The sequence below is a fragment of the Nylanderia fulva genome, unplaced genomic scaffold (assembly GCF_048542155.1).
Source record: "Nylanderia fulva isolate GAGA-0341 unplaced genomic scaffold, ASM4854215v1 Scaffold93, whole genome shotgun sequence".
Lineage (NCBI taxonomy): Eukaryota > Metazoa > Arthropoda > Insecta > Hymenoptera > Formicidae > Nylanderia > Nylanderia fulva.
This window is the reverse complement of record NW_028191058.1, coordinates 403,317-425,621: the sequence shown is the minus strand read 5'-3', so window position 1 is coordinate 425,621 and position 22,305 is coordinate 403,317. Positions and strand designations below refer to the sequence as shown.

Here is a 22,305-nt window from a genome sequence, read left to right as displayed (position 1 = left end):
TTAAAACTTTATCAAAACCCGTCTAATCGACCGAGTATGAGGGAATTTTTCCCGAAGACTTTATTATTAGAAAAGTTCACGAATGTAGAGGAGAATCGGGCGATATCCGGCTCGGAGAGTCGTGCCGGATTATCATGGTTATCGACTTTGCGGCTCTGACGGCTTTGATCGAAGATGAGAGGGGGATGAAAAGGGGTTGGGAGGTCCTCTGCCCATTACGCCGTTCAAGAGTAACAAGATATTGAATTTCCCGCGCGGTTGCGAGAGCCTCTTCTCTACTTCAAGACCGGAATCCGCGCCCTGCGATATATAAGGGAGCGCCTTTACACGCGTCTCCAGGACTGTATATTCCAGGGCCCTCGAGGGAAAGAGAAGCCTATACATACATATAGGTATATATATATATATATATATATATATATGCACAAGCACCTCTTTACAAACGCCCATTTTCAAACAATGAATTTTTTAGCGTGTCCGTGAAAGCCTGCTCGAAGCCCGCTCTTTTTGTGTTCGACCACTCTCGGCACAAAGGGTGTCATCGTCGCGCCCTATACGCACGTGTGTGTATATGTACCTTGACGCCCTTCTGGCTCTTTGACCATTCAAGGAATGCCGTCGTAACTGAATCAAATACATATAATACTATTCTTCGCACGTGCGAGAATGTCCCTTTGTATCTTCATTCTCGAAGAGTTCGCTCGCGACGACGTATTAAATTTGTGAAAGCTTTTATTTTAAGGTAAACAATTGTCTAATAATTGCGATTTTATAAATGAAAAGACAAAAAGCTGCGTTAGAAAATATATCAAGTTGAATCGAATTTTTTTTAAATACGCGCAATGTCGATTGATAATGTAGATGGCATTACTAGTGAATTTAACTCTTTTATCTACAAATGGTACACGAATAGAATAAGTTTTTTAAACTGTTTTCTTATCAAGGTATGATAAATACTATCGAAAATTTTAAAATAAAAATTTATAACATATATTTAACAATTTATTAAAAGGTATATAAAATAACAATTATATAAAACAATTATATATAAAAATTTGTAAAATTTCTTATATATTTTTAATATTAGACCTGACATAATAAATTGGCTGTGTGATATCTAGACTAAAATTAAATTCCTTCTTCATCTTTTGTAGATAAAGTTTAAAATAAATACCAGCATGAGATACAACAAACATTGTTTTGACATTTGAATTTTTATCCATGTTTAACATATACTATTATTAAATATATCAAATTTTATATTTTATAATTTGTAACATATATTATAGAAAAATTAATATTTAGCAACATATTATAGAGAAGTTAATATAAATGAAAAATAACTATTTCTTATATCATTCTATTTATACATAAATATTTCTTAATTTTAAAGAGAGACAAAAAATAGATGCAATAAATTATGTCAAATATTTGATACATATAAATAAATTTACTTTTTAATAATAAATTTTATATAAATTTTTGAAGCAACAATATCAAAAGTAGCAACAAGTTTTTTATTAGGACTAGAGAATATACAAAATAATAATAAAAACATTTTTTATTTATCACAAGAGATTTAATAATTCTTAAGCAAAATTTTGAGGTGGAGTACACGGCATTTTCTTCTTTAAATTCTTTATCGATTGAAGCTTTAAAACGGAAAAAATTATAGATAAATTATAGTAACAAAATAATAATTTTTTTAAATATTTTTAATTTTTTTAATATTTCAATAAGTAAACGAATTTTTTAAAGAGTGATGGCAAAAAGACCTGTTTTTCGCCCATTTTATAGGGTCAGATTTTGGGACCTCAAATTTCAAACTTTTTTTATGCCAGCAGTGTTTATTTTGACATATAACTTTACATTAAACCGACACACAAACAAGCTCTCGAATGAATAACACAATTAAAAAGAAATATAGAAAAATAGAAGTCAACCAAATAAAATAAAATTAAATAAACAAAATATATAAACATAGAGACGCTTCTAAAACACTTCATAAATGGTAAAAACAAATTATACATAAACTCTACTTAAATAAAAACGGAAATAAAATAAAATAGGAGAGATTAAAATTAATAAAAATACCAATATCTAAAATAAATTTAAAATAGTATCGTACATATTATTTAAGTTTTCAGTGTTCCTTTGCAAATTAATAAAATTCTTTTGTTTTTTGATGAAAATCATCTTGCTTTTTTTTTTTTTTACATGTACTTTGTTGTGTAAAATGGACACATTTGACCAGTCACAATCATGGTTAAACAACGTTCTGTGTTTGCTGATAACCGAATGAAAAGTATCATGTTTTTTAATATTCGAATTATGCTCCTTAATTTGTGTTTCCAAATGACGTTTGGTTTGCCCAATATAACAAGAATCACAATTAAGTGATAAATATAAGGCCAACTTATCGAGCTGAATATTCGAGATGTTCAGTCAACTACCATTTATTACATGTATAAATTATAAAACTACAGTCATTATATTAAAACTAACGCAAATTACAATCATTCTATAAACGTTTCGACCGCACGCGGTCTTCTTCAGTATAATTATTGAAATATAAATTCTTACAATTCACATAATATCGAAATTTAATTATAGTTATTCAGAATCAAGAGTTTTTGAGTAATTAACGCGTGTTTCAATCCGTCCTGTCCAACAATGTTCGCCTCGATATGATCCCTGATTTTGTTCAGATCTCGGATAGTTTCATCGTTAATATGCGAGAAATTAACCCGTTCCGTAGGCGCTATCATCGTTCTTCTTGATAATTTTGCTACTTATTAACAGTTATTAAGGATGACACATAACAAACCCAAAGAATCACAATTATTACAAGAAATCTTATATACTACATTTGTTCTTTTACTGATAGGAAGTTTGTTTTTTCCTTTTTTAATTAATTTGTCTAATCTATTATTAACAGTAAATAAAACTCTCAAACCACAGCTATTTAATATTCGTTGAACATAGTCACTCAATCCTTTTACAAAAGGAAAAATGACCATGTTGGCAGTGTCAAAAGAATTCTTTCCCCTCTGTGGATAATTATCTTGTGATTTCAGATGTAGCAGCTGCAATCTTTTATTAATAATTGAATCAATTAGACTCATTGGATAACAGTTGTTAATAAGAATCTGTTTTACTAACAATATATTTTGCGCATGAAATCTACTGTCAGACAAAATAATGGACCTATCAGTGAGACTAAGAATAATACTAATTTTGTATTTGTAAGGATGATTGGAATGAAAACTAATGTATCTTCCCGAAAAGGTGGGTTTTCGATATTAGTTCGTGATTAATCTTTGATTTTTCCTTATAATGGACGTATCAATTAATACAATCGTTAGATTCAATTTTATAAGTAAATTGCAGTCTAGGATGATATCCATTAAATTGTGTCAAAATATTGTCAATTTCATTTCTCGGAACGATAGCAAATATGTCATCGACATATCTACAGTAAACTGACAAAGGAAACGAGAGGGCGTTCAAACAAAAAGTTTCTAAATCATTCATAACCAGATCAGATAAAATAGGAGACAAAGGAGAGCCCATAGGCATTCCAAAAATTTGCTCATAATATTCATTATCAAAAGTGAAGCTTGTAAAATTCATGACTAACTCAAGCGCATATATAAATTGATCTAAAGAGAAGGTCCTATTTTGAGAAATGTCTTTCCATCTCTGTTTAATCGCCGATATAACCAAGGCTTTAGGAACATTAGTGTATAAAGACTTTACGTCCAGCGATATCATACATTCGCTATCTTTAATGTTAACATCCCTAATGTCTTTAACAAACGCCCAACTATCTTTGACATATGAGACAGGTTTACTAACCGACCGAGACAGAATGTCGCATAAAAATACTGCTATATTATAAGTAGGACTACCAATCGAGGACACAATAAATCGTAAAGGGCAATCAATTTTATGCACCTTTGGCAAGCCATAAACTCTAGGTAGATTCCCATTATTTACAATTAGTTGTATTTAAAAAAAAATAAATTTAAAATTATACTACTTTTAAAAAAATATCTTTTAACATTTTCAACTTGCTACATAAATATTGCAGCAAATAGTTACACTGCAAATTTGTTACAATAATTTATAAACAAAACTATACAGTGTTTCAAAATTTGCAAATTAAAATACTATAGATAATACTAGAAAAGATTTTAAACATTTAAATACTGATTAATATCTTTATTATTTAATATTTAAAAAGTTTTTCTGCAAATAATATTTTAATTCGCTAATTTTGAGACACCCTCTACTCTAGGCAGCATTTCTTTTTAGGTATAAAATAAAACTTTCAATAGTTTTTCTCCATCAAACTTTATGATTTCGTCTCCACTATACAACAATAAAGAAGAAAAAACACCGCGCAATTTTTATCCAAAGAAAAAAATTGAAATATTGATATCATGCCGAATGAATATTGCAGCGAATATGTTTCTCCGAACAAAAATGAAAAAATTCAGAAGCGAGGGATAAAAATCGGCGGCGAAGCGACCATTGTCCAGCTGTCCGGTAATGGACGACCCTCTTTTGGCTCGAGTTAATAATACTGAATTGATCTAGGACGTTTTGGCTATTATGTTTCACGACGCTGCTTTCCGCGCACGCTTACCTTTTATATTACAGACAGTCGAAAAACACAACTTTTTACCCAACTTTTTTTCGTGATCGGCTGCCACAGTCCAGCATCTGCTTGCCGATGTGCATCGGTCATCGGACGTGTGGCGATTGTCCGATAAATGCAAAATAACTCGAAAAAGTGTCAGTGAAGGATGACGATGTAAAATAAAGTTAAATTTGACATCAAAGCGAATCATGCGAAATCGAAGAAAATTAATGGATAAAAAATAATTCCTTCATATATGTGCGCACGAGCAAATTCTTCCATACAATTTCAGCCATAAATTTTATTCATTTTTATTTGAATATTTACAAATTAAATTTGTATCTAAAGTTAAATTTTTTTTAATTAAATTTCAAACTCATTTAAAACGTAATCAGCCTATTTATTAAATATATAATTTTTCATGTATATTTATTTTTTGATTAAAATATTAATAACAATAATTGAGAATATATTATAGATTACGTACAATAATAGAAAAATGTGTTCCAAAAACAAGAAATAATTTGGCATTAATTAAATATGATGTATAAGAAATGTGTGATTTTAATGGATAAAATTTGATAAAATTTTGTTCATTATAACGATAAAAATGATAAACATTTATATGCAAATGTGTTTATTTCATTGAAGTTATGGATATGTATGGAATATACCAATTTGAATGTAAAATTATTATATACTATAAAAAATGCTATTATATATGTTTAAAAAGTGTCTATTGTTGATTTGATTTATCTCTAACGTCACAGTGATTTTGATCACTTTATTTGGAGATTACGATTGTAATTACGTGCTTGGTTAATCTCACATATGCAGTTTATCTGAATCGAATTTAATCACAAATAAAAGTCAAGATACGAATGATAAAGATTATATATTCGATTAGGAAAAATTTTCTCCGGCTGCGTCAATATTATGTCAAGTTTGAACATTATGAGTATAAATTATCATTTTAAAATAATATAATTTAATATGATAGGTATTAAAGAGAGAGAGAGGGGAACATTCAAACTAAATTTATTATATTTAAAAAATGTTAAATATTTCACTTAAAAATAAAACTTTAATTTAAATGATATTTAATTATTTGATTTAAAAATAATAATTTAAATGGTAAATTTTATAGTTTAATTTTACAATTCTTTTTTTATTACAAAATATACGACATCTTAAACTTTTATATATGAATCTTATGCATATTTGCATTCTCGTCATATTGCATTTCGAAGCAAGAGGGAACCATTATTGGCTGGATACAACAGCTTATTCTGCAATCATTCGTATGACGTGTGGTCATGCGACACGACTACTCGTCCATTTTTTTACCGCACGATTTATTCGAAGGGCGGGAAGCAAAAACCGTGGAAGGGAAGTTTAGTTTACGTGTGTAACAAAAAGATATTTTTGCTTTATTCTTCAAACAAATTTTATATAAAGACATTTTTTCGTCGTTACTATGATATATTGTTTATTTTTTACAAAATTAATTTGCTATAAAAATATAATTGCAATAAAAAATTTATGCAAAAATATTTTTAACAGATGTGTTTATATATACATATGTAAGGCGTTTACATAAGATATATATCTCACAAACTATACTTATTGTTAGCATATATCTATATTGTATTAATATACACATATATGTAGGATGTATATAATTATTAATTAATATACATATATATATATATACACATATATATCCCAGATAGCATATGAGTCATGGATATCTATCGAATATCTGTTTCTGGACATTGGATATCTATTTTTGATCCAGAAAGAATCCGTCAATTACTTAAATGTATACACGAAAAATATAACAATATATTATATATTAATTTAAAGATTACAATATAAATAATAATAAAATTAAAAGATTTCAAAAAATTTTTATATATTGTACTTATATATCTGAACAATCTAATTATTATATATATAAGTATTTGAATTAAAATATTTAAATTTAATTTAATTAAATAATGTGGAATATTAACTCAATAATATTTATTAAATCAATAGCATTTATCACTTGAATTCTAAATAAAAAATTTAATTAAAGTTTAATGATATTATTTGTATGATAACTAATCATCGAAATTTCAAGATGTGGAATACTTTCATATATTTATAGTTACAGGTAGCGACAAAAAAAAATAATTAGATGCTTTCGGTCTCAAGAGTGTAAAGATATCGTTTCAATAGTTCGTTCCGTTGCACTTTAAGAAGGAAAACGATGCTTGACGGGAACGCATGTGTATACACCGGTATAGGTTCTCACGGATTATCGACTCGAATATCTCATGAAAATTATCAAGCTAGGGCCCAGTGGCGGTCGCGTCGCGTAATGCTATTAATTTGCAGGAACCGATGCAGACCACTGGCTTCATTATCGTTATCAATACTGTATAGAATCGCGTGACAAGTGCGTGACCGCAGATGCGGAACGCCCTCGGTACCTATAGACGTTTGTATCCAACCGCCTTAATTTATCCTTTAAATTATGCACGATCTCGCTGAGCACAGCGGTTTTTGATCCGCATCGAATAAAAGGAATCGAAGAGAGAGGGAGCGAGAATTCTATATTATATTTTTTTCTAAAGTTCTTTCAAAAGTTATTTCAAATGTTTTTAAAAAAGTCCGATAATAATATTGTTTAAGGGGATGCCGGATGTCTGTTTTATCGATCAGATGATTATAGATTTTTCTGCACCGAAATCTTTTTATTGGTTTAATAAAATAATAAATGCTTTTCCACAATTAAAACACGTACAGAAACAAAGTGGGAACCTACTGATTTTATGTTAAAAACAAGAAAAAATTTAAAAATTAAAATTTCTTTATCGACTTCTGTCGTCAGGTCGAAAAAAATAATTGTTTAATATAAAAGTTCTGCTGTTTGTACGTACAAAATAAGATAGGTTCCGACTAGAAATTGAATAAAGAAGTATTAGTATATTTTTAGATATAAGTTTAAAAGCCTAATAAATAAGAAAACGGTGCAGAAAATTTTCACGCATATGTGTTGTATACGTGCATATGTTTAGACATGTGTGATGCTAACCTATCATGTGTATATGTGTATACATGCATATGTTTAGATATGTGTGGTGCTAACCTATCGGAGTTCGGCCGTCTCTCCGGCATCCCCTTAATAATCATGACAACAGTGTCAACTAACTGCACTTTTATCAAGGAAGTATGTAAAAAATTTTGAATTCTTGCGTTTAACATCAAAAATGTTTATTAATTTTAATTAATTGTACCATTCTAGTTTTTCACTTGAAAAGGACCAAAAACAGATGGTCGAAACGTTGTGAAAATAAAATAAAAATTTTCTTGGCTAGTTTGGGTCGATTTAAATATATCGTTCCTATTATATTTTTTATTCTATTAATTTTGCCGCTGTTCTTTCTCTATAATATTACACATTAGTTGATATCGCTACAATTTTCAAAAATAAACTGTAATTATAATTTCAAAACAAATGCAATTATTTTGAAATCTTTTCTCCATTAAAGTCTTGTACATCGTATAATATAATACATTCTTTTTTTATATTTGCGCATCATTTATGCTCTCTACAAATTATTAATTAATTTATCAATAAATTATATATAAGTAATTACTTAAAGCAAGAAATAGAAATCAAGTATGAATAAGTAACAGTAATCGATATAAGAGCGACTTCTCGAGAAAAGAGCCACTCTTCCATAGATTCCGACGTTTTAAGGAAGAACCTGCGTGTCATTTTCTTGGTGAAATAGCGGAGAAAGGTCCTGAGAGGAGGCTCGAGCTGGCTCGAACTTGTCCGTAAGGCTAAACTAATTTGCTGCGCGAGGGTGGACGGTTGGAACCTCTAGGTAGTGGGGTGACACACAGGACCAGAAACTATGGTCGAACGCAGAAAGAAATCGTGGCAAGGGGTAGAGGGCAGAAAGGGGGAGCTCTAATATCACGGTGGTGGGGCACCGAATTCCAAGTGACCAGTAAAAGTGCTACCCCACGTACACGGACCTCGCTTCTCTCTTCTTTTTCATCCCCCTTTTCTGGCCGCTTTCTCTCCTCTACGTCGCCGCTCCTCTTCCTTTCTCCCTCTCTCCCCCCGATAAATCCCCTTTCCCTTTCGCTTCGACACCCCCGCCCTTCCGGCCCCTCAAAAGACCTCAATGTTATCCGAGGGGAACTGTGAACTGGGGTAAAAGACTGCTCGTGTTGGGTCGCGAGGAGGACGTTCGTATTTTACGAACACATTTGTGTGTGTGTGTGTGTATAAGTCGGGTGTTTTTTTTTTAACGCACGTGTGTGCAGGTGCGTAACTTCGAAAGAGAAGGAAGTACCTTGACGAGAAGGAGCTCCGACAGTGGTGGCTACCCTTTGTTCAGATCCCCGAGCTTTCACAAAAGGACACTTCTTTAAATCGCTAATGACTTTTGCCATTTCTTCTGCATACGAGCTATATCATATGGCCGCCCTTATAGCACACCATATCCAAAAAACATTCAGAGGATATTCAGAGAATATTCGGAAGATATTAGAACATCCTCAGGATGTTCTCTGAACGTCTTCGAGATATGTGTGCTGTTAAAGTGATAATAAGAGAAAGAGAGTATTTTATATAAATAAAAAACTTTTATTTGTTCAGAAATTAGATTGTTTCCTTTTCTCTTTTCCTTCTTCGCCACAATTTAATTTGAAAAAATTAACTTTTGTTAGTTTCTCAGTTTTTTTCTCGTTTCTTTTCAATTTTTCCATTTTAATAAATGTTCAAAATAAAAAAACTTCGAGGGATGAACGATGACAGGAAGAAATGATTTCCTCCTTCGATCGTAGGAAGGCGTCGGCCCTGACTTTGAAAGAACGTGGGGGGTGGCAGGCAGGCAGGGGGGTAACTCTCCGTGAGGGAGGGACGTCGAATCGTAGAACATAGGGACGGGGGTGCGGTGGCCGCGGCGGGCCGGAGGGTTGAATCAGCGCGGAGGTGTATGGGGGAATTAGTGGATGGTCGCGGACAATGTGGGGGATACTTTCTCATATCAAGTATGGCCGCCATCGTGGCACGATGGTCAAAACAATAGTAAGTAGCCGTGGCCGAGCGGGCGAGCCTTCTTCTTCTACCCTGCGTCGTCGCGCGCCGCCATGATATATCGTACTCTTCTTTTTCTCTTTTCCATTTTCTTTTTTCATCTTAATTATCGCCACCTCGACAGCGCGCGATCTGCCATTATTCCACCCTCCTCCTCTCGACTTTCCAGTGCGCAGTGAACAAAGTGGTGTTATCGTCGCGTTATCGCCGGTACGCAACGTCCAGGCATTCCTCAGCGGTATTTAACAAATGGATAATAACGAAGGATCATCGGCGAGCCGTCATTTTCCGGAGTGGTCTTACATCCACCCTGCGTCACGCTGCTGATCACGGTGAGTGTCAATCTTTCGTCCCGATGATCGAAATTATCTGATCCGATCAGTCACCTATCATCTACAATTGTTACAATCGAGGACAATTACAGGACAAACAAAAGTGACAGGATAAAACCTTTTCTTATGGCGAACTATTGAGCCTATTTTTACGTTCGATTTAATCCCAATGTTGCTTGTTACTGATAACAACCCAAAATCTACAAACCCCATAACTTCGCGTGTCCCAAACTTTTGGATTCTTTTTTACAATCGAAAACAATTACAGAGTAAATGACTAAAGTGACAGGATGAAACCTTGTCTTTATGCGAACTATTGAACCTATTTTTACGTTCGATTTAATCCTAATGTTGCCCGTTACTGATAACAATCCAAAATCTACAAACCCTATAACTTTCGCGTGTCCCAAACTTTTGGATTCTTTTTTACAATCAAAAACAATTACTGGGTAAATGACTAAAGTGACAGGATGAAACCTTGTCTTTATGCGAACTATTGAACCTATTTTTACGTTCGATTTAATCCTAATGTTGCCCGTTACTGATAACAACTCAAAATCTACAAACCCAAAAACTTTGCGTGTCCCAAATCTTTTGGATCCTTTTTTACAATCGAGAACAATTACAGAATAAATGACCAAAGTGACAGGATAGTACTGTCTTTATGCAAACTATTGAACCCATTTCTACGTTCAATTTAATCCCAATGTCATTCATTATTGATAACAACCCAAAATCTACAAACCCATTTCTTGTGTCCCAAACTTTTGGATCCTTTTGCCGGAATTAACACGGCCTATCAAATGCGCGAAACAACACCGAACCGCTCCCTCTTTCAGGGTGGACTAAAAGTACCCTGGCCGACCGGTTACTCTCGCCGCGACGTCTTTTGCATGCGAATACTCCACGTGGTTCATCCGGCAACACGCATTGCGCAGATTCGACCTTTCGTGATCCCCACTTCTGTGCGAGAATCGCATATTTTACCATACCGTTACAGATTCAAGTATAAGCTGCCACACCGAGTGAATTGACTGTCAATTCATCCTTCAATACACACTTTATGATTCAAAACAATCTATTCTTATATATGATTATCTTACCTCACGCATACTACGTGCAGACATAGAAATATCGATTTATAGGAAATTTAGAAAACTACGAATTTAGAGTTTATTTTTCTCAAATGGCGTTTTAAATATTAAAGATTCAGATTTTATTATGTATTTTTAAAAGATTAAAGAGTGTAAAAAATAATTGTAAAAAATAATAAAAAGAAACATCAAGTACGATGTAAGAAATTAAATTAAAGAAAGTTGGGAGAATATTTTTTATAATATACCTTTTTTATTTTTCAATAATAGTATTCTGTATGTCAAATATATAAATTATATTTGTGCATATTTCTCACACAAATTAGAAATATTAATAAATTAAATTTTCTTATATCTATCTAATGATGAACAAAATATTCATTAAAAATAATATTATCACATTGTTAAATTAGATTATTTTTTTCTTAAATTAGTTATTTCTTTCTAGAAAAAATTTAATAGAAAAGATTTTGATAGATTTACAATTATATTCTAGAAAACAAATATTTAAGAAAAATTCAAAAACTTCTCGAGAACATATTCAATTTTCCAAAATATTCAAAAATGAGTAAAACAATGTTTTCGAAAAATATAATTTTCCGACTCGTGCGTTTTGTTGATTTCTATTATTATTAGAGTATTATTAATTATTCAATTCTAAATATATCGTAAAAAATTAGAAAAGATTAATTTAATTTTATTAAATTCATATTATGCGACATGAAATTCTTTGTTTCATCGTAAATTCAACGACCCTTCAGCGAAAGCCGGGGCAAAGTCGACCCTGCGTCTCTGAAAAGCGAATCGCGTCGGATGGACATTTCAGGACGTTGAAGAGAGGGTGGATGGACGGGTGGATGGATTTTCAGAGGACTGGCGCGATGATATTTGTCTTGTTTACGGGAAGACTTATGCGCGTGTGCGAACCGCCGAAGTTCGCTGCTCGATCAATAGGCCTCTACTGGAGAATCACACGTAAACTCGGGACTCGTGTGTATCCGCACACGCCCACGCGTATATGCGTGTACGCATACGTAGATTTATACGCATGTGGTGTTCGATCCTTGTGTGCGTGCGCGCGCGCACCGAACCAATCCACGCGAAAAGTTCGCGGGAGCTCCTCGTTTAATTTTTTTTTTTTTTTTGGGAAAGAGAGTTGCAAAGCTTTCATAATTTACTCCATATCTGGTATCGATCTTCTTCCGATTCTTCCTCGCTCGCTCTCTCTTTAAACTTATATTGATGTTAGTATTTTTATTGCTTTACTTTACGTCCAATTGATTTCTCTTGCTTTTGTCGACCTCCTTTCATGTTTGCGGTTTAATTAGATTTTATAATATTATCAAATAACAGTTTGTTAGATGAACTGATGTTTTCTTCATAATAACGCAAACTGAAAATTTTTTAAAGAAAATTATATATATTTTTTAAATATACATATCTTATATTAAAATGAAAAATTGACTTCTAAAGTCAATGAGCTTAAACAGTACCTAGTTTACTTTTCAGTTTGCTCAATTTTATACACTTCTTATTAAAACGCACTAGATTAAAATAGTATGCATGAATTTTTTAGTGCTCATATGTATATAGTATGATTTAATTTCTCGTAAGCGCAATTACAAATTAATATTGCATGTTATTCTAAAACAACTATTATGTAACATATCGTTCAGCATTCAAACTCACATATCGAGTCTGGGATGGGATCCAGTTCAATATGTAGGTACTTAAAAATCTGAGTCGAATTTAATAATCAATTTCCACTTTTCAGAAAATTCTAGTAATATACTTATAAGAAATAATATTTCATATATTATACTTGCAAAATAATCGAACCTACAACAATTATATTTGAATCTTGAAAAAATAGTCTTTATGATACTTGCTACACATCTAGATTCCTTGGCTCACTTATATACTCATTTAGTTACCCCCATAATTTCTTATAAGTTCTCATCAAAGAGTCGAACATATTTGATCCAAGTTTGAATGTACTTGGAAATACTGTTTTTTATGGTACATTTAGAGTTTTCGAACATATCTTTCGAGTTCTATCTAAAAGTACTCTTTTTCTTCGAAATAATCATAAAGAGTTCAAAATTGTATAACACAAATTCGAGCATACTTGTAAGATACTTACAATTAGTCCCCAATAAGATACTTTTAGATTAAGTAATCAAGAATTCACTCTAAATAAAATATTAAAATATTACATAAAATATTTAGTACTAGATAATAAAATATTACAATGCTCTAGACACGTTTCATGTTGTTGTTCTCACTGCATCTCTAACATAACGTGTTTTTCCCAGTACCCTTTCACGAACGGTGAACCATTCCACCCCGCGAATCGGATCACCATCCCTCTCTGTCATTCATCCAATTTTAGCGGTGAATTTCCACAATGGTCTCGCGCGAACATACGGGCCTATTTACACGTATTTTTGGAAAATCTGTCAAACGTTGCGCTGTAGAAATATACGGGTGTCGCAGAAATCCCTCGTCCTCACCCGGTCTCCCATGAGATATATCTCTCTCACTCTCTCTTGTGTGCGTCAACGATTGCTTTATAACCCTCGCGTAATCCATTTTCTATCCCGTTGACATACGTGTACGCACTAAAACTACGTTATGTATGTATATAATATAATAATTGTTGTTTTTTTTTAACAAACCAAAAATAAAAAACAAATTCGTGGAATAATTATTATGAAGATTTAATAACGCGTATGTGTGTGTTGATTCAAATATTCGAGAACACATCATCTAAAATAACGCATTTTATTCAATTTTATAAAATTAAAAATTACCTATTTTAAGATGTCGATAATTGTGTGCATTTAAATTAATTATAAGAGTAAAAATATGAAATGCGTACATACATAATTTTTAATTTGTAGTTTACCAATAGTAAATTAGTAGATTTATGTGTGCAAATATATTATAGTTTTATATAGCTTTTTCTAGTAAAAAATATAAAAAACAGATTTTAACTATATATAAAAATTGAAGAATTAAGGTAAGAAATGATTTAATTATTAACTCTGGAGTTGAGAACTAAAATGTATAAAATTAAAAAATATATGTATGTTATTACAGTGTCCCAAAATCACTGTTCTTTTAAGAACAGATTTTCTAGTCAATTTCAAAACAATTTCTTAACAAAAATATCAAGAAAAGACATAACTTTTTTGCAAGTTTTTATTGTTTGCCATTATATATTTTTATAACTATAATAATAGCTTTAAATTAAAATTCTATTAAAGCAAAATTCTTCTTGAAGTTAATTAAAGAATGTAGTTTGGTTAATTTTTATTCTTTATTTTATGGAACTTGAGTTAAATTTTTCGAAAATAAATTTTCTAATGAACTGCAAAGTGTCAAAAATATATAATTTTGAAGAACAAACAATGTATTTTGTAAAGCACAGAACAGGGGAAATAAAAAATTTTAAACCACTAATAGCACGTTTTTTAAGTTGAAAATTTAAAATACTTTTTTAATATTTTATCTCCAATATGATTTTTCACCGAGTTTAAGTGGTTTAAATTTTTAGGGTATAAAAAGTATTCTTTATTTTTTAAGTATATAATATAGTCACGTGGTATATAATATATTTAATATTTCCCTTTTATTTTTAATGTTAACAAAATTTTAAAAAATTGTGGAGAAAAAATTGCATCTATATAATAGACACACATGCAAAAATGTGCGTACATACATAAATGCAATAAATATTATTCAATATTGCATTGCAGTACAATATTGCATTATATTTATTGAAAATGAATAAAGAGAGAAATAAAATGTTGAACAATATTTATTTATATCCAAAATATTATTTTATAATGCACACACGATTTTATCTTGTTAGCTCTCAGATAATTCCGGAAATCATCTACCATAGAAAGTACAGCAAAACGCATGATGATGGTGGGGTGGGGAGATTTGTATCGGTCTCCAAAGGTGGTAGGGAACGTAAAAACAGCATGACAGGCTTTTCATAGGGCATCGTGCCTATATTTGACAGTAACCTGGCAGAATCCGAAGGGGCGTAAACTGTTGAGGGTCGCGGATCAGGCACGCGAATACCTGATTTTTCGGTTAAATCATCGTTTTGTGCCATTATATTTCCATATTTCTCCGCTAATTTTCTCGCATTTTCGCGTCTTCATTCTATCTGACACATTTTGACGTATTTTGGATCTCGATTTTTGACACAGATCAATATCTGATATTAAAAAAATATTTTCAAGTGCCGCGATGACATTTCAATGATCTTGATGTCCTTGTCTTCGCACTTAACCAGGGCAACTCTTGAGCAAGAGACGTGACAATTATTTTGTTGCAAAATGTGTACTGTTCCGAGTTTGCAGTATAGGCGAAGTTTTTGTAATCGAGATACGTGACGAAGCTGTGCTCATCATTTACGAAGATGTACGATTTCCGAGGTATCTTGTTTCGGCACAGGAGCAATTTTCATAATTCATCATGAAACGGAAAACGATTTAAAACACAGGATTTTGAGGGTGAGAATTTAGGTATAAGTTGCAATTAAGTTGTTATAATTTTGAAATAATAAATGCGTGAATAATATTCATGTAAATAATTATATTGCAATTTAGAAGAAATATTTTATTCGAAGTCACCACCTACTTCAGATTTGTCAGTGACATTTTTACTATCATTCCGAGAGATGCGGTTGATGTCACTCTAAATCACTTTAATAATTATCACCACCGTTTGAAATTTGCTTATGAAATTGAGACTAACAAATCCATTAGCTTTCTGGACACCACTGTCATTTGTCAAAACGGAATTTTGATTACTGACTGGTTTCTTAAACCAACTCTCTCCGGTCGATACATCAACTTTTATCCTAGCCATCCTTTACATTATAAAATTAATACAATCAGAAATCTTGTGGATTATTGGCTGATAAACAATTTTATTTGAAAAATATTAGAACAGTTAAAACATTTTATTGAACAATTGTTATCCATCTCATTTGATCAATTCAGTGTCACAAAAGGTTGAAACATCTTCACTCGAGGAGTGACAACACAGAGGTAATAGAACTAATGTCATTTACCGAATTGATTGTAATGATTGTAACGCATGTTATGTGGCCAAACCAAGAGGCATTTAACAACTCATGTAAACGAACCCTTTAAAGATATTAAGAAACATGAGAGCTGTCACTCAGTAGTTAGTAAACACAGGCTTACTTGCAATCACGATTTTAACTGGCAATCTCCCTCCATTCTACATATAGAGACTCAGTACAAGAAAAGAGAGATTAATTTACAAAAAGACACAGACAATTTGAATTCAATATACGACTCGCTTCTCAACATCATATAAGATTCTTCCGAAGCAGTATACCTTATTAGCTAGGCTACTGTTATTGTTTTGATACCAACACCGAGAATCCGTGGCTTACATTTAGTACTTATTGAATGTTCGATTTGCACACATCGTCGCTCAACGACTTATCACGAATTATTTTAAACATGCTTATGCCATAAAATAAAGTTGTGTGGTGTGTTGTAGTTATCTAATTTACCCTAGGTAACGTGACACATTTTTATTACTTCTCTTTTAAAATTATTACATTGTCTACTCTTTATTTATCATACGAGCACGATCATTTTTGTCTCTCTTTTAATTTGTATCTTGTATTCCGTTATACAATTTTAATGTTCAATTCTATTATAATGTTACGGAAATTTATGTCATTTGAAATGAGATTGTTTGTATTGTTCGTATCAAACGCGCCTAAATTGAACGTGAAATAGGTATAATATTTAAGTCATGCATCGATACTTTATTTATCATTACCAATTTTTATCCTTTATTGTCATATCTTATAGTGCATTTAATTTATATGCATTAATCACAGACTTGATAAGGACCAAAATCGGTCGAAATGTGTCAACAACAATAAACATCTGATTCGTAGCCAGGCTGGTCGTCTACTTACACTTTCCTTGATTTTAAATTACTGACGAATTATATAATCTTTCATCCAAATATTTTATTATTGAACATTAATTTTATAACATAATAAAATTAAAATATTATATAAATGCAATGATTATTAAAATGATATATGTATAAAAGATAAATATATAAAAAATTATTAATTAATTAATTAAATTTTTCTTGTACTTAATAAAGATCACACACGAAATCGCAGAGAAAAATTAATAAAGTTCATTGACAATTATTTTTTCCCTTTGCTATATTGATGATAAAACAGGTAGTCTAAGAATCATTAAAATGTTTCCGTGTTTGTGCACACGCACGGCTCACGCGATCTTTTCTCACGCGTGTCTCGTGCACGACTGGACATAATGGCAGATATATCGTTGAGAGTTCACTAACCGCTATCGTCCACTTGCATTCGCGATACGAGGCTGTCATCCTGAATTAGTAATTATGTCGCGCTTCTGAAATGCATATTCGTATTATCCTCCGAATTCCCCGAATGCATGGGGTGGATGTATATGAGTCATGGGGGGGAATGCTTGCTCTCTCTCTCTCTCTCCCTCCTTCGCCCCTCTCTTTCTTCGAGACCGCATGTCTATCGAGCGAGTGAGGGTGTCCCATTCGTCGTATCTCGTTCGTCAAGTTTCGCATGTGTCTTTCAGCAGCACGAAATGCTCGTTAGCTGTCCCCAACCCTCGAGCTCCGTCAAGCGAAATTATTATCATCTTTCTGCCGAATTAATATCGCCTTCCAACGATCGCCATTCGCAATCTTCTGTATCAGTCAGACAACGAATTCGAATGTATATTAAAATGAGAATTCTATTTTTTGAGATTAAACATTGAAAAAGTATATGGTAATATAATATTTATATTATATAATATAATATATTTTTTTTATTATATTAATTCAGAATAAGACATATAAATAACTATATAAATTATGCCATTTTGAAACTATATTAAAAAAAGTGAAACAAAAAACTGCTCGATGAATTTTCCCCTTTCGTGAAATGTTTATCAGATGCCAGATCGTTTTCCTCAACTTTTAAGAGAAAAAAATGTGTCTGTTCTTTGCTTTAGACGGGCAACATCGCAGGAAGAGCGGGTTGCGGGTCGCGTGATCCATCGAAATGTCATCGAGCATGACATCGTCACACGAGCCGACAACGACGATGGCAGAGACTGAACTGGACAGTGACGGTTCGAGTTGTGGCGAGCGCGACACTTGGAAGCGCGTCCGCGGCGATTCCATCGATCTCGGTGTCGGTACCAAAAAGCGTCGGAAGCAGTCCACACCGGTAAGATTCTCGTCCAGTGTAGCGACAAACACGCACGAGGACGCGTGCGAGAACGAGCGCGAGGACGAGGATAGCGAAGGTAAGCCGTCATCGCGATCGCCGTTGCCGAGCAACGAGCATCAACACCATCATCAACATCATCATCATCCTCAACCGTCGTTGAAAGACGAGAATCTCAACAACGAGTTCCGTTGCCAGCACTGCGGCCGGTTCTTTGATAGTGACGAGTCTCTCAATGTCCACATAGATGGCGAGCACGGTGGCGCGAGTCAGGCGACACCTAGCGTCACCATCAAGATTGAACCGGCAGCAGCAGCTGGATCGGAATAATGATGATCCGGTTAGTCTCCTAAGCGTCAAGAACTTCGCGACTACGTGGCTGACCGCGCCCGGCTCCGGTCAGCAACACGTGCAATCGCAGACGCAGATGCAATCGCAAAGCGAGGAATCGTGGTCGGGCAGTCCAGTCAATCAGATTGTCACGATGACCTAATCATTTGCAGGCGCTCTCAGGTTTCCCCGGTACTCTCGCGCAATACCTACCCCTACCGGGTTTTCCCATACCCGATCCCCAGCAAGTCCCAAGATCCTCTCTCGGTCCGGTGCCGGTGAAGATTTTCAATCCGGAAGCGTACTGCGACATGTGCAACAAGGAGTTCTGCAACAAGTACTTTCTAAAAACGCACAAAGCCAACAAGCACGGGATTTATGTGGACTTGCCAGCAGCGAACACGACTATAGATGCCGCTAATGTGTTCGCTACGAATTTCCATGTAGGTAATACGAGCGTCAAGTTGGAACCATCGACAACGCCGCCGCAGAAACGTTTTCGCATCGAAGAATCTGCAATAAAAAAGCACAAATCGAAAAACGAGTCTTCGATAGATCAGCAGTCAGAGAGTCAGCCGATCTCTTTGCCGCAGAACGAGGAGGATTGTCGAGAAACGTTACGCGACAGTCCCAGTGGTATGGAAGCGCTTCTTAAGCAGGAATATGGCATCGAACAAGGAAGATGCCACCTTCATGCCTGCTCCTAGACACCTGTCGCCCCAATCCATTCAGCAGGTGCGCGATTCTGGCTTCAGCGTCGATCTCCTACGTCGTTTGGGTGTCATAAATCCCGAGGCGTTCTGTGAAATCTGTTGCAAGGAATATTGTAACAAGTATTTCCTACGCACACATAAAATGAAACGTCATGGTATCGTTATACAAGATAATGAGAGATCGCCTAGCAATTCTGGCACAACCGTTACCATATGGCATCAAGTGCAAACCAGTCCGCTAAACCTGATTGTGACGGACACTACCACAGGTTCGGAGTCCAACGATCGCATTAGTGAAGAATACGAGTGCAAACCTTGTGGTATACGCTTCCAAACGATCGATCTATATCAAACACACTGCAGGAAAATACACGAGGTCGAAGAACGTGCTACACCGAAACAAGAATACGATTTAGAAAGTTCCGATCAGCGCACTGACTCAATCTCGGAGGATCTCCAAAAGCTGCAGACGATGATCATGCAACTGAACGGTTTGGATTCTGGCAAAGGATTGTCCTGCGCCATTTGCAGTAAAGAGTGCGACTCAAGGTCGGCCCTGCGCGTTCATATGGCGACCGAACATGGTGTCACCAATGATGAAATTTCGTCGCCGCAGGAGACATCACCTGCCCAGATCATTTCGACTATTTTCTGCACTCTATGCGAAAAAGATTATCCCAGCCAGGAAGCTCTGAAGAGACACATCAGCGAAGAGCATCAACCTGTCATATCTAACGTTATTACGCTACCGACTCTTCCATCGACGGTGATTGCCTCTTCCGCCAGTTCGACACCAATTAATCAAGCTCTAAATAGTCAAACAACAACAATGACAACGACAACAATGACGACGGAGAAGAAGATGTCAGCTGACGCCTACATCCAGCTATTGCGAAATATGCAACAAGGAGCTGTGTAACAAGTACTTTATGAAGACACACATGCAACGAATGCACGGCATTGAAATCGAGAACGGTGCACAGATCGGCGGTGTTATTTGCAATATTTGCAACAAAGAGTTATGCAGCAAATACTTCCTACGCGTACACAAGCATAACACCCATGGGATTGTCGACGAGAACACATCGTCCGCATCAACGTCGAATAAACAAGAACCTTACGACACTTCAAACGCAGAAGATTCGGCGTTGAAGCAGGAACCGGGCGATCTTAATCACAGCTATTTTAATCACTTCACCGAGGTGTGTCCAATCTGTAGCCGAAGGTTTCGTAGTATCAAGTGGCTAAAAGGACATCTGATGAGCGATCATGGCAAAGTTGGAATTGATAAATGGCGCGAGTTGGAGCAGCAGTATCAAGAAACAGCCAGGACCAGTGGCAAAAGTGTAGCTTCAGGAAAAAGCATTCAGCAAGCATCGAACCTAAAGATTCCCAATGGCCTCGAGATTAGTCAACAAGTCAAGTCGACCGACTGCAGCAATCTGGGAAATCAGGTGCTGTCGAATCTTTTTGGTTCTTTATCCGAGGAACATCAAATGAAAAATTATCATTGCGCCTACTGTAACTTTGCAACGTCGGTGCTGCCCTTGCTCTTCCTTCACGAGCGATCGCACGTAAGTTTTCCAGAAAACGTCGAGGGTGACCGGTTACTGCAATGCCCGATCTGCTCGCAGGATTTCCAACAATCGGAGCAACTCCACCAGCACCTACTCGCTAAGCATCAAATGCCTACTTTGCTATCGCAATTTCAGCATCCACTTCTAAACAACTTGAGACTGGATGCTAATGTCAAGACAAATGACGTTAAAGGCAAAACCGATCAAGATACAAAGGACAACAGGGCAGGCTGCAGTCCGCAGATCGATCGAAGTATTTCCGAGCCCGCAAAGAACCAACGGCAGAATGAACAGGTACAGGTTACTGCTCATGGCGCGTATAAGTGCGCCCAGTGCGGCTACGCGACGACGAATCTAAATCGGATCAAAAAACATGTGCGGAAAGATCACAAAATGCTCGGTGATCCGACGGAGAGCGTAATCACCGAACTTAGTAAGACCCTAAAAGACGTGGCCAATAAGCAAAAAGTACCGGCTTGTTATGCGATGCCGCAGGACATGAACTCGAACCCCGACAAAACCATCATGCAACCGTTTCTGATCGAGGAGCAGGATCTGATGCAAACCGAGTCTAGCTCGGTAAAGAGATTCGCGCCAGCACTCGTATATCTACCGGTCAAGTCCAGAATCAACAACGCCTTGACAGCTTCCTTCACTCTAACTCCCGCCTGAGTTTAGATTTTTCTTTATTCGTATTCGCATCGTATTTTCGCGGCTTGAAAGAGCATGAGCGACAGCATCTACATCTGCGATCTGAGCACATGGTATGGATTCCTATTTGTTGTTCAAAACGAGCGGCAAGTGTTATTTGCACCGTAATATTCTGACGTTTCACTCATTTTTACGTCTCTTTGACAGTTTCTGCATCTTCTACTACTCTATAGATTAAGCAAGCTCTCTGATTTTATATTGCGAATTGGTAAAATGAAGAAGATAGTCGAATTAATATGATATATCAATTAAATAAGCTTACTCTTTACGTTTTTAAAGCAAATTCTGTTGCGCTAAAAATTATTTTCATATAGTTTAATGTTTGAGAAAATTCATGTCATTGAAAAGAATAATTTTTCGTAAACATTCTGAAAATTTTCGAATTATCTTCTTAAGAGTTAAACAATGAAATTTTTTTATTGCGTACATAAGAAGATAATTCTATTTACGGTATTTTATTTTAAAAAATCATAACGTAAAATTGCGTTTAGTGATACATCATTAA

General features: G+C 34.5%; 1 protein-coding gene across 1 annotated transcript; it reads left to right on the top strand.

Annotated features, from left to right (window-relative positions):
• The first annotated feature begins 9,827 nt into the window (after window positions 1–9,827).
• On the top strand, window positions 9,828–22,052 carry LOC114939929 (uncharacterized). Its single transcript, XM_029314375.2, is given in 6 exon segments — window positions 9,828–10,081; window positions 18,252–18,775; window positions 18,777–18,959; window positions 18,961–19,476; window positions 19,478–20,379; window positions 20,381–22,052. Coding segments are annotated over 5 exon segments (3,456 nt in total). The 5' UTR covers window positions 9,828–10,081; window positions 18,252–18,301; the 3' UTR covers window positions 21,762–22,052.
• Window positions 22,053–22,305: the final 253 nt, after the last annotated feature.